Consider the following 12,592-nt stretch of genomic DNA (forward strand, 5'->3'; position numbering starts at 1 on the left):
GACCTCATCTCTACAATAAAAAAAAAATTAGCCGAGCGTGGTAGTGCGCACCTGTAGTTCCAGCTACTTGGAAGGCTGAGGCGGAAGGATCACCGGAACCCAGCAGGTCGAGGCTGCAGTGGCCGGGAGCAGCCACTGCACTCCAGTCTGGGTAACAGTGAGACTCCAAATCAAATAAATAAATAAAATAAAATGGGGCCTTCTCAGGTAACCTGAGGCACGAGGCCACTTCCTCACCTGTGGTGGCGAGAAGATGCTGGGGGCTGCTGGAAACTTCTTTCTTCATGTTGCGCAGGGTGACGATGTACTTGGTTCCAGGCAGCAAATCAAGAATCTCATAGGTGTGCTGCTCCTTGGGCACCTGGACCTGCTTCCTGGCGAGCTCCTTCCCCAGGGGGTGGTAGCTGAGGAGGTAGTAGTCCACCTCACTGGAGGGCTCCCAGCTCACCAGCAGGGAATCCTCTGTGCTCCTGAGTAGCTGCAGGCCCTGAGGGGCGACCACTGGGTGCAAAACGGGAGCAGGGCAGACGGGGGATGAGTAGGGGTTGGAATGCATGGCCAATGAGTATTCACTGAGCACCTACTGTATACTAAGTACCACAATGTGAAAGATGCAAACCTGTGTAAGGCACTATTTTTGACCCCCTCAGAAGATATCTGCTAGAAAGTTAATACTGACACCCCCCCCCCACACACACACAGAGCCACTAGATCACAAGACCAGTTGGTCCTCCAAGTTAGGGCCCCAAAACAGCAGCAGCAGCAACACCTGGGAATTTGTTAGAAATGCAAATTCTCAGGCCCCATCCTAGAATCAGAAACTCTGGGGCTGTGATCCAGCAATCTGTGCTTTAACAAGCCTGCAGGGGAGGAGTTCAGTGGCTCACACCTGTCGTCTTCTTACTTTGGGAGACAGAGATAGGAGAATCGCTTGAGCCAGGAGTTTGAGATCAGCCTGGGCAATATAGTAAGACTCTATCTCTACCAAAAAAAAATTTTTTTTAAGAAATCAGCCAAGTATGACAGCATATGCCTGTAATGCCAGCACTCTGGGAGGTCAGGGTGGGAGTACTGCTTGAGATCAGGTGTTGGAGACCATCCTGGTCAATATAGCAAGATCTCATCTCTACAAAAATAAAAGAAATTAGCCAAGTGTGGTGATGTGTCTTGGCATCCCAGCTACTCGGGAGGCGGAGGATCGCTTGATCCCAGGAGTTCGAGACTGACCTGAGCAACATAGCAAGACTTCATCTCCACTAAAAGCAAACAAAAACAAAAAACATGTCCTCCAGGGCATTCTGATGCAGGTTATACAGGCTAATGAGGAATGGATGGCTAAACCGACAGTGGAAAGAAGAGGCAGGCGACCTGAGCGCCCCTCTGCCCTCACCCTGGGCGCAGTCCAGGCCCATGAAGCCCTCCTCGCAGTAGCACTCGCCCGTGTCACAGAAGCCGTGGCCGCTGCAGTCGCCAGGGCAGCGACGCTCACTGCAGTCCTCCGACGTGAAGTCCTCGTGGCATTGGCAGACACCACGCATGCACGTGCCTTGGCCGCTGCAGTTCCCAGGACAGGCGGGGTAGGCGCAGTCAGCGCCCACGTAGGGCTCGTGGCAGAGGCAGCGCCCATCCACGCATTCACCATGGCCGCTGCAGGCTCCGGGACAGGTGGGCTGCTCGCAGGCGGTACCCTCCCAACCCTGCTCACAGCGGCAGCTGCAAGTGTCCGGGGAGAAGGTCCCGTGGCCGCTGCAGTGGCGGCTTGGACCTAGGAGGGAGAGGACAGCGAAGGCTGGGTGCCCCTTACACCATTCTCTGCTACCTGTGATAACAGTGTGCACGGATGGGGGAACGGGTGCACTGAAGGCCCAGGCTGCACCACTATCCGATTGGTCCGTGTAACACAAACCACGTGCACCCCCAAAGCTACTGAAATTTTAAAAAACAATAGGCCAGAGTTTAGGGGTGGTAGGTGGGATTCCCTTCCTTGGAGATGTCTTGGGACGTCAAGTCATAGCTCTCTCTTTGAAGGATGATGGGAGGTGGGGCGTGGCCCTTTTCAACCAAGTCTGACCTGTAACATCCACAAACGTTTCCTCTTTCTCTGCCTGAAAAGTTGGAGGATGACCCTTCTTTCCTTTCCCTGCCCATGTCAATTCCCCCTCTTTTTTCCCCTCTGAATGGTGGTAATTATTTAGTGCCTATCTATGAAGGAGTCTATGAAGGAGCATTGAATGCTCCACCCTGAACACCAAGGGGCAGGATTCTGGGGGAGGCAAGTGAGATCCAGGCAGGAGGAAGTTCGCTGGACCTAGCAAGGCCAGAACTTTGTGAAATTAGCCCAGTTGAAGGTTGAAAAAGCAGAACTGCAGAAGCTGCAAAATAGCCCAACTTGATGATAGATGTGGGAGGTGGGAGGAAGGCTTTTCCCAGGCTACCCTAGACCCCACAGAGCAAGAAAGTAGAGAAGGGTGGCTAGTTGGTGCACTCTCTTCTCCAGCCCCAGGCCCTGCCTCTCAGAACAGCTCTCTCCTTCCTAGAAACACTTCCCAAATAGAGGTTGCTGCATATTGTTTTGTGCTTGACCATGTCTCGGTGCCTAGTGCTGTATGTGACATAGAGGAGATGCTCTTCCCCACAGCAAGGCCTTCAGGTATAAAAGCCTACACAAAAATACCTTTCTTTAGCATTGGATCAGCCTGGGTGGTTCATGTTTACAAAAGGGAAATGGAGCAGGAGAACGCTTGTTACCTATAAAATTAAATCGTAGTACTTTATTACTAATAAAATAATTACAATTCTCTCAATATCTACCATGGGTCAGGAAGCCTCAACATGTCTCTCTAGGTCTTCAAACTGTACTAGTTGGTAGAATTATCCTCACTGGACAGTTGAGGAAACGTAAGGAAGTTGCCCAAAGTCAAACAGCTAAAAAGTGGCAGGTCCAGGATTTGAACTCAGTCCTCTCTAGCTCCAAAGCCTTCCATCTGTCCTCTACATCCCATTGCCTCCCTTTTGTGTAGAGATTGAACCCACAGGTAAGACAGCCCCCAGAAGCTTTCTGGTCTGAAAGCATTCACCCAGGAGTCTAGACTCTTTTCAAGCTACTGGTCCCTCTGCATGTCCCCTGAGGCTAATGCCAATGAATAAATAGCAGGGATGTATCCCCTACAAGAACACCCATATGAGAGGTGGCAGCGCACCAGATCTACAGGGTATCCAAGACTGGGGAGCACCTGGGACATGGTAGGTGCTTGCCAGGTGCTGGCTGAATGAATATCAGGTGGCAAGCTCACCGGCAGCACCTTGGCAGCAGCGCTGGGCACTGCACCGCTCCCTCATCTCCGCCATCTCTTCCTCCAGCTTCCTCACCCGGGTCAGGAGGTCCTGGACGCTGCCGACCAACTCACAGTCCTTCTGTGGTGTCTGAAGATGGATATTGTGTCTGAAGATGATGTTCTGCTCCTCCCTGGCATCCCCTGGGGCCAAGAGCGAAGCCCCATCGTCGCTGAAGGACTGAGGGTCAGGCTCCACCTGAACCACGGCAGACTTGGGCACATCAATCTTGTAGGTGTGGCTGACGGTGACCCGCTGCTCCTTGGTGCCGCAACCAAGAAGCTCCAGAGCAGCCGGGGCTGACGCCACCAGGAGCCCCGAGCTGAGCAGGAGCCCCAGGGGGAAGCAGAACCGGACCTGGAGGCCCATCTTTGAAGAGACAGGGAGCAGACCCTCCGGGAGGCCTGTATTTAGAAAGACTGCAAAAGAACGCCATGAGATTTGTGAGAGACGGCGGCCTTTTTAATGAATTCAAAGGGTCTCTAGGAAGCTGTATCTCAGGAAGATCTGAGCCAAATGATTTCCTGTTCCTTCCTCAGATGGTGCACATTCCTGCCTCCTGTCTTTGCTTACCGCCCACCCTGCCTGGGATGCCCTTTTCTTCACTTGTAAGCCTAGGCTCCTCTGCACCTTAATAGTAACAGGGAGAGCAGCTCTCTTGTTTCGAGGGTCTACTACATACCAGGCTTTGATTCCCCCAACCCTAATCCCTAATATTTACAACAGCCCTAATGTTATCCTCCCCTGAATACATCAACAGTAGGAGCCAGATACAGTGGCTCATGCATTAATCCTAGCGACTCAGAAAGCCAAAGTGAGAGGATCACATGAGGCCAGGAGTTCAAGACCAGGCTGGGCAACATAGCAAGATCCCACTTCCAAAAAAAATTTTTTTAATTAATCTAGGTATGCACCTATAGTCCCAGCTATTCAGGAGGCTAAGGCGAGAGAATCGCTTGAGCCCAGGAATTCAAGGCTACAGTGAGCTATGATCGCACACTACATTCTGGTGTGGGCAACAGAAAGAGACCCTGTCTCTGAAAAAGGAAAAAAATAACACCAATAATAATAACTGCACACAGAGCACTTGCTATGTGACAGGCACTATTCTAAGCACCTCACACTTATGAACTCATTCAATTTCCACTGCAATCCTTTGTAGAATATAATCCCATTATCCCCATTTACAGATAAAGAAACTAAGGCACCGTGACCTCAAATGTTAGCCCACAGGCACCAGCTAAGAGTGGCAGGATTTGAATTCCAGCACTCTGACTTCAGAGTCCATGCTCATCCCACAAAATCATGCTGCCTTGCACAGATGAGGAGGCCAAGGCTCTGGACGTTGAGCGGCTCATCCTGGGGAACGTGGCCAAGAAGGGCAGAGCCTGGACTCAGGCCCACGTTCCAACTACTTGGGAGGCTGAGGCAGCGGATCGCTTTAGCCCAGGAGTTCAAGGTTATAGTGGGCTGTGATTTCACCACTGCACTCCAGCCTGGGTGATAGTCTCAACACACATACACAAAAGTCCGCACCTCAGAACTGTACAGAAGGTCAGTGTTACTCTCTTCACTCCTCACTCCATACCTGAGAAGTCATTGGCCAGGGAGTTGCCCAACTGAGAAGTGGCAGAGTCAGGATGCAAACCCAGGTCCACCTGATTGAGAGCCTGGTTACAATACAGCATCCTGGCACAAATGACAGATGAGTTCCACAGACACATGTCTCTATGCAGTGCCCTCATTTTGCTGCATATATTGTACCCAAGGGATGTGCCACTGCTGTGAGCTGAACAGGATGGCACAGAGGGAGGGCATCTCCTCTCGTTTCCCCTTCTCCCTCCCACTCCTTGGCTTCTCCTCCCCTCAAAAGCATGTGTTACTGATGATAACAATGGCTCACCTTTTCTGAGCACTTACTGTCTCTCAGGCATGGGACTCGACACCTTGCAGAGTAATGGAAGGGTCAATGGGATGTTTCTTGACTTGGAATTTGTGGATAACAAGTGCCCCCACATTTCCAAGACAGCTAGGCCATTGGAGGTTTGGGGGATCGGGGTGAATGGGGAGTGGTGGCAAAGAGTCCAGTGCCTGGTCCTGGTGCAGAGGAATTCAGAAGCAGAAGCTTGACTGGCACGGGTCAAATGGCAGGGAGAAGAGGGAGGCCCCAGGGAGGGAGGCCACAGTGGGAGGGGCCTGCACACCAAGCTTTGGCAAGGCCAAGTGGATGCCACAGAAATGAGGTGGCATGGTAGAGCCACCAGGAGGACAGCAGGAGGCTGGACCAGCAGGAGTGCCATCCCTGAGCAGCCAGGGAGGAGATACCCAGCCAGTAGGCAGAGCAGGAATCTCTGGATAACCCAGAAAAAGCACACATGAAGGAGGGGTGGGCCCACGCTGAGGGGATCTGTCACAACACAGGTATCCACTACTAGAGGAGCTACAACAGCCCCCACAAAAGGAAAACTCCCTTTCCCTTCCTTTCGAAGCCCCAACCCACTCAGGCAGTAGCCTGGGCAACCAGCAGCAGCCCTATGCACTGCAGAGGGAAGGGGAGGAAGAAGGGCATCGGCCAGCGTGGGCCCTCCTCTCCCCCTCACCTGCAGGCTCGAACTGAATGAGGAGGAAGGATGGGGCCTGGATGAGACATGGAGGCTCTGAGGCTGAGAGGCCCTCACTTTCACAAAAGCAAGTCTCTTCTGAGACAAAAAGCAGTCAAAGAGGCTCAGGAATCCTTGAGGTTTTTGTCCAAGGATAGGGAAGCAGGAGGGCCGGGAGAGTGACTTGGAAAGCAGATGGAGGATGAAAATAGTGACATTTCACAATGACCATCTTCCCACAGCCAGTCACATGAGACAGCCACATGCACAATCTCCACCGGACACCGAGATGGAAACTAAAGCTTAGACGCATCAAGCAATGTGCCCTTGATGATGCAACTGATGAGTGCATGCCTGCAGGTTCAAACACAGGTGTCGGTGTCAGGTGCGGGCCATCTACCCCTGTGCTCTTCTGCCATCCCAGGAACACCATGTATTAATCCCTAAAGCACCTACTGCATTCGTGGAAATGCATGTTTCCACTGTCCAAAATCTTCTTTGCGGCAACAATGGAGCTAACGAGGCAGACTTCTCTGACTATCCTGCTGTGCAGTGTGTGACTCAGTCTTTTCCGAGGCATAAATGGAGCACAGATGGTTCTCTGAGGCTATTCTGAACTGCAGAACAGCCAGGGACTCCTGCCCTGAGCCACAGCAGGGCCGCCCAGAGCCCTGTTCTGTGGTGTGTGTTTTCAAAGCCTGGAGTATGAGAAGCCTCTTGGGAACCCTGGTGTTGGCCGTCCTTCTGAACTGTAATAAGATGTCCTCACTAACAACTGCCTCTAAGATGCCACAGCTTGCACTCAGATTTTCCTGGGCAGGGTGATTGCTGGAGAGAAGATGAGAGTGGGGAGATCTTCAGCCTAACATTCCCAGGGGCAAGGAGCAAGAAGGGAAGCCTGCTGGCCCTCGCTCCCACATGTGGTGGGACCGACACTGTCCTGGTTTACCAGCATCAGGAAGAGCTGACCTCATCGCCTCTTAGCATGCACAGCGGACCACAGGCTGAGCTCCATGGGCGTGAAGAGGGGCAGAGAGAATCCAGAAAAGGGCAGGATGGTTGATGTTCAAACAAGACAATTATGCTACTGAGGGCTAGTTTCTCACAGAAAGTGGGGTCAGTGCTTGAAGAAAGGGCAGTCGCAGGAAATGTGCGTGCGGAAAGCTACAGGGAACTAGGTGTCCCCAAGAACCAGTGTCTTCCTGAGGCTGATCATGTCTTTATTATTATTTACTATTATTTTTATTTTGTGTGGGTGGGAGTGTGTGTGTGTGTATTAAATGATGGGCATTGTGTCAAGTAGTTCATAAAAATTATTCTCACTTTATTCTCAAAATCCTGGGCATTGCTGTGTGTGATGGCTCCTACCTGCTGTGATCCCACCACTTTGGGAGACGGAGGCAAGAGGATTGCCTGAGCCCAGGGGTTCAGTCTGGGCAACTTGCTGAGACCTCATCTCTACAATAACATCAAAAAATTATCCAGGCGTGGAGGCAGGTGCCTGTAGTTCCAACTACTTAGAAACCTAAGGCAAAAGTACCACCTCCATCTAGCAGGTGAAGGTTGCAGTAACCACGAGCATGCCACTGCACTCCAGTCTGGGAAACAGAATGAGATTTTGACTAAAAGAAAAAAAAAATCCTGGGTGTCAACTGATATCATTCTCTATTACAGGTGCTCAAATAGATTAAGTCATTTGTTCAAGGACACACAGCTAACAGACAGCAGAGCTGGGATCACACACCAGTCCTGTCTACTGCCTGTGTCTGTGTCCTTCATTTTTCTGCTATATGTTTTGTATATGTGGAAAAAATACCAAACGTCCTCTTTCCCGCCATATTTTTTTAAGAAAGAGGTTCTTCTGAAAAGAAAGGAAACCCAAAGCATACCGGGTGCTTAAAAATGACTAGATCAATAACTAAATGCTGTGCCTACCTTTTGTCTGAGCATGCCAAGGATGATCTCGTAAAAAGATGATTTGTGCCTCCCTTGTGGGGGACTCCTCTTACCAGAAGCTAGAGGATTTCCTTACTAGGAAGCACCAAGTACGACACAAACTTCTGCCCTCAGGGGCAGATGTCAAACCAGCCTTTACCAGGGGAGAGGGAAGAACTCTGAAACCTGGTGGTCCTTTAGAGCTGGAAGGGCTCCATGTCACCTTGTTTTCTCCAAAAAAGGACACAAACCTTGGGTCAGGGGAAAAAAATACTGCTTACCTCAAAGAGAGTGGTAGCCAACTTTTAGCCATGGTTACAGATCCTTATACTTAAATTTAGGGTTTTCTCTGGTCCCCTATTACCTCATCCTGCCTTTACAGTTAACCACAAGCACATGAAAAGCACTGCTTCGAGACTTAGTAAAACTGTCATTACGGAATTCCAGTGGAGTCACTTAAGAAGATATCCTGTCCTCAAATGATAGGGTGGATATCATTAAACTATGAAGGAGAATGAAGGAGGTGGATGGTTGGGAACACACCGATGTCACAAATGTCACTGGCAAACTTGTGGCTCCTTCCTTAACTCTCTAGGGCATGCTTTGCCCGGTGACCTACAGCCTGGGCCCTGAATGACTCGGGTTCCTGTTCCAGGAGAGTAAGTTCTCAGGTAGCTGAGGAATCTGCCCTGGCTCTGCTCATCTTGCACTGGAAACCTCTGTATCTTTTTCCCGTCCAGATGCAAGAGCAGCTGATGTCAAGGCAGGTCTGTTTCTCCTAGGTCAAACTCCAGTTGAACCAAGGACATATGAACATTTCTGTTTCTAGTCTCTGTGACACTGAACTTTGCACAAGCATTTCAGTTAGGGCATGAGACAACAAGATGTGGACAAGAAAGGAAATTTGGTTTTATGTGATAAGGCTTATTGTGGTCACATTGCAGGCATCACTCTGTCCTCCCACTGTCCCAATTCTGTGGTACACACCAGTGAGTTCACAGGAATTCCTTGGAGATGACTCACACCTACGTGCAATAGCTGGTCTCCTAGAGAACTCTTTCCATCAAGTCTGCCACCCACCACAGTCTATAAAAGACAAAGGATGAAGTCCTGCCCAGCCCCAGCCCTCCATCATGTCTTCAAGGTTGATGACAGCTTGCTTGGTTTGGTTTATTAATCAAATCTTAATCTGTCTTGCAAAGGCTCAAATGGGTGATGATAATGGTAGCCACCATTTTCTATTTATTATTTTATTTTATTTTTCAATAAATAGACATGGGGTCTCACTATGTTGCCTAGGCTGGTCTCAAACTTCTGATCTCAAGTGATTCTCCCATCTTAGCCTCCCAAAGGGCTGGGATTATTGGCATGAGCCACCATGCCCAGCCAACAACTACCATTTTCTATGCATTTATTACCTGCCAGGATCTGTCCACTTTGAAGCTCTTCCTGAGCATCAGGCAAAGATGCTCATTTACCCCCACAGAACAAATCACTTTCTCACGGAAAGAACTTCCTTTAGCTTTCAAGGGATTAGGCTCATGCACAATGAGAAGGTAAAACAAACACAGACCCTAAGGTCAGGGACCTTTCTCCTCAACGTCCAACCAAACCCCCAGACTTCAGAATGACTAAGCATGACTTTAGCCCAGCTCCCCGTGGATTTGAGGGGCATGTGGTAAAAAGCTCTGCTTCAGCTGAATGATCATGAAGACAGACACATAAGAGAAGTTGCAATTCCTTTCTTTGGTCTAACATGTGGTTTTCCACATATTCAAATAACGTTAGAGTTCCAGCCTTCTATCAAGGAAGAGAGACTTTGCTCATTTCCAAGGACTTGCGCTGTTCCGCCCCTACTTTCTGGGTATAGATCCAGGTGGTGACTGGGCGGCATGAGCAGTGAGTACACTGTGGTGGGACCACACAAAGCCCCCGTCCATCCGAGATCAGGCCCGAGAGCTTAACATCTTCAGCTCACACACTCCAGATGCTGCTACAGAATCCAAACCATGATCTCATGCCTCCATCCAGACCCCTCAGGAGCCGAGGCTCCAAAATGAGTGATGGGTGGACAAGAGTTTCCACTGGGCCTGGACACGATTCCTTGGGCATCTTCTCAAGAACAGAGCTCTGTCTACCCTACATTTCAAACCACAGAACAGCGCTGGAATGGAAAGCCAGAAGCCACAAGAGGGCTTGAAGTCATGTGTTCTATTTTCCCTCTTTCCGGAAAACTTGGGGACACAGCAGGACTTCAAGAATTGTATTAAAGAATGCCAGGTACTTCCCCCACCCTGGGAGAAATGCTGCCCATGTTGATCCTCTTTATTTCTTCCTGTGTTCAGCCCCATGGCCTTGATTCTGAGTCTGCAGCAATCACCCAAGTGCAAAAGGCAACAATTCTTTCTATGCAGGTCCTGGCCTCTGCCAGCCACTAGTATCTATCCTGGGCTGAGCAGGCAGCAGCTGATACCTTGGTGGTACCTTGGCTCTTCCAAGAACCTGATTGACTCTAGTCACTGTGGCTAGATGTGAGTAGTGTGTTATTTTTGTGTTGGGACTTGGTCTTTTTTTTAAATCTTCTATAAGCAACTCTAAGTTTCATACTTTTAAGTGAAACCCTGCCTGTTTTCGCTCATTCTTTCTTCCCCCTTTCCTCCAGATTTCTCCCAGCCACAAAAATTAATAAATAAACAAAAAAACAGACCTTCAAGCATTAGTCTAACCACATGATTTCTTGAGATGTCTCAAGATGTTTTCTTCAAGGTATTTGGAGGGTAATAGTATGGAGTTTGGGGAAAATAAGTCATCCCCTTATAAATAATAACTAAAACCTGTAAAAGTAGCTGTTTGAATAAACTTCAAAGCCATTCAAGTACACCTGGAAATGTCATCTTAATTGATTCACACAAAATTCAGAAAAAGGGACAGTCATAATAGCTTCCTGATCACAACTAAAATAAAAGTTCTGTTCCAGAATTTAAAAGAATAATGAGATATAACAGGTAAGAAGTTATCAAAAGAAAAAAGAAGTCTTTGACATTTTAAAGGAGTCAACAAAGAAAACAAGATAAGAAGGACATGCTAGACTTAAAGGAACATTTTGTATAAAAATGTCTTACTCCCAGCGGATACTAGTCCAACACAGACTGCGTTTGGCCAGGTGAGAAGGTAAAGCAGCAGCCCTTTCTGGGAATCGAGTATAATACCAGTCAAAGATACAGGGCACAGGTCCCGGGAAATATTTCCTAATTCAAGTTAAACTCCTCATGGAGGTGACTGGAGGTTTATCACACTGCCTGGGCTCCAGCCTCGGGATCTGGGGCTCGTAGTCTCAACCCTTCAGCTCAGCCCTGCCCAGTCACCTTCCTCCCTCTCCCAGGTAAATCCTTTGCAATTGGCACCATTACCTCAGAAACTGCTGGGTGCCTCTTCCAGCACTGCTGCCTCCTGTGAGCCAGGTCCTTGTGCTGCAGCCCTCAGTGCCGTCCTCTCTCGTCCTTGGCTTCCCTCCCTGGGTTTAAATCCTGTCTAGGCCAGAGGAGGAGCAAGTGGAGACTCCTGGGTGTCTTCCCTTCCCAGCAGGAACTCCGTTAAGAGATCATGAGCAGTGTGTTCTTTTATTCTGAGTAGGAAAGAAAAATATATACATTCCCTTCTTCTTTTTTCCTTCGATTACACAGCAGCTAAAAATATCAGAGACTGTTTCCATTTAAGTGGATCCGGAATAAGGATATGAAGAGTGTGCTGGTCTCCTGGCCGGGGGCTGCGTCTTGGGGTTCAAAAGTACATGCATAGCGTTTCTTTCTCTTTTTCCTGTTTCAGGAATTCTGTAACTTACTGCCCACAACTTTTAAAGTAAGAAAAGGTCTTAAGCACAGAAAGAAATTAGCAGCTACCCTTGAGGACAAAGCCTCCTCTGACTCCTACCTCCTCCTTCCATCATGTCATGCCTATGGGCTACAGGGCTCTGAAGTGGGCTGAGAGTGGGAATAGCAGACCCAGGGCGTGCAGACCCCAGCCCACACTTACCCCCACCCTTTCCCAGATGACCCCTTACACCAACCACATAAGAACTCCATCACTAAGAAAGAACAGTGATGGCTCTTCCTCTTTGGCCCTCAAATGGGCAGACCCATTTGTGAACCAGAGCTTCTTCAGTTGGTCAAGAGCCAGCAACTGTTTCTCCACCTTACTGCTCCTCCTATCCCTTTCCTGCCCTGCCAGAAGTAGGTTCTGGGGTGCAGATCTATAGCATCATGGACGGAGACTGTGTGTATTCAGTTCTCCTATGTCAGCATCAAATATTGTTAGAGAGAAATAAGAAGAAAGAGAACAAGAGAGATGGGGAACCAAAGAGTTGCACCAGAACTTGAAGCTGGGCCCAGAGCAGACTGCCTGTACCTGAAGCTTGTGCCTGCCACTTTCAAATGACCTGTGACAACTTCTTCAAGGCTTGGCCTACTCATCTGCAAAATAGGAATGGTGTGTTATGGCTGTTGTGAGGATTCAGGCACTCAAAACATGTCCTGAGGACACAGTGAGGACTTAATAAAGATTAGCTGCTATGGTGGTGGTGATGATTATCTTTTTTCTTTCTTTTTCTTTTTTTTTCTGTCAGGGTCTCCCTCTGTCACCCAAGCTGGACTGCAGTAACATGATCACAGCTTACCAAAGCCTTGACCTCCTGGGCTCAAAGTGATTCTTCCACCTGAATAGCTGAG

At 49.1% G+C, this 12,592-nt stretch overlaps 1 protein-coding gene across 2 annotated transcripts in view; it reads right to left on the reverse strand.

Annotated features, from left to right (window-relative positions):
• TNN (tenascin N) overlaps positions 1-11,348 on the reverse strand; it is a 64,885-nt gene extending 53,537 nt beyond the window's left edge. Inside the window, exons 1-4 of one of the 2 annotated variants that reach the window (XM_008070586.1) lie at positions 11,279-11,348; positions 3,294-3,737; positions 1,391-1,765; positions 238-501 (exon numbers count right to left, since the gene is read on the reverse strand). In XM_008070586.1, the coding sequence (XP_008068777.1) occupies positions 238-501; positions 1,391-1,765; positions 3,294-3,702 (1,048 nt within the window). In that variant the 5' untranslated portion in view covers positions 3,703-3,737; positions 11,279-11,348. Of the gene's footprint in view, positions 1-237; positions 502-1,390; positions 1,766-3,293; positions 3,738-11,278 lie in introns of those variants that run through there. The other variant, XM_008070588.1, reaches the window with a different exon arrangement.
• Positions 11,349-12,592: the final 1,244 nt, after the last annotated feature.

This window comes from Carlito syrichta, unplaced genomic scaffold (assembly GCF_000164805.1).
Source record: "Carlito syrichta isolate Samal-C Ts95f unplaced genomic scaffold, Tarsius_syrichta-2.0.1 Scaffold313789, whole genome shotgun sequence".
In the NCBI taxonomy this organism is placed as follows: domain Eukaryota; kingdom Metazoa; phylum Chordata; class Mammalia; order Primates; family Tarsiidae; genus Carlito; species Carlito syrichta.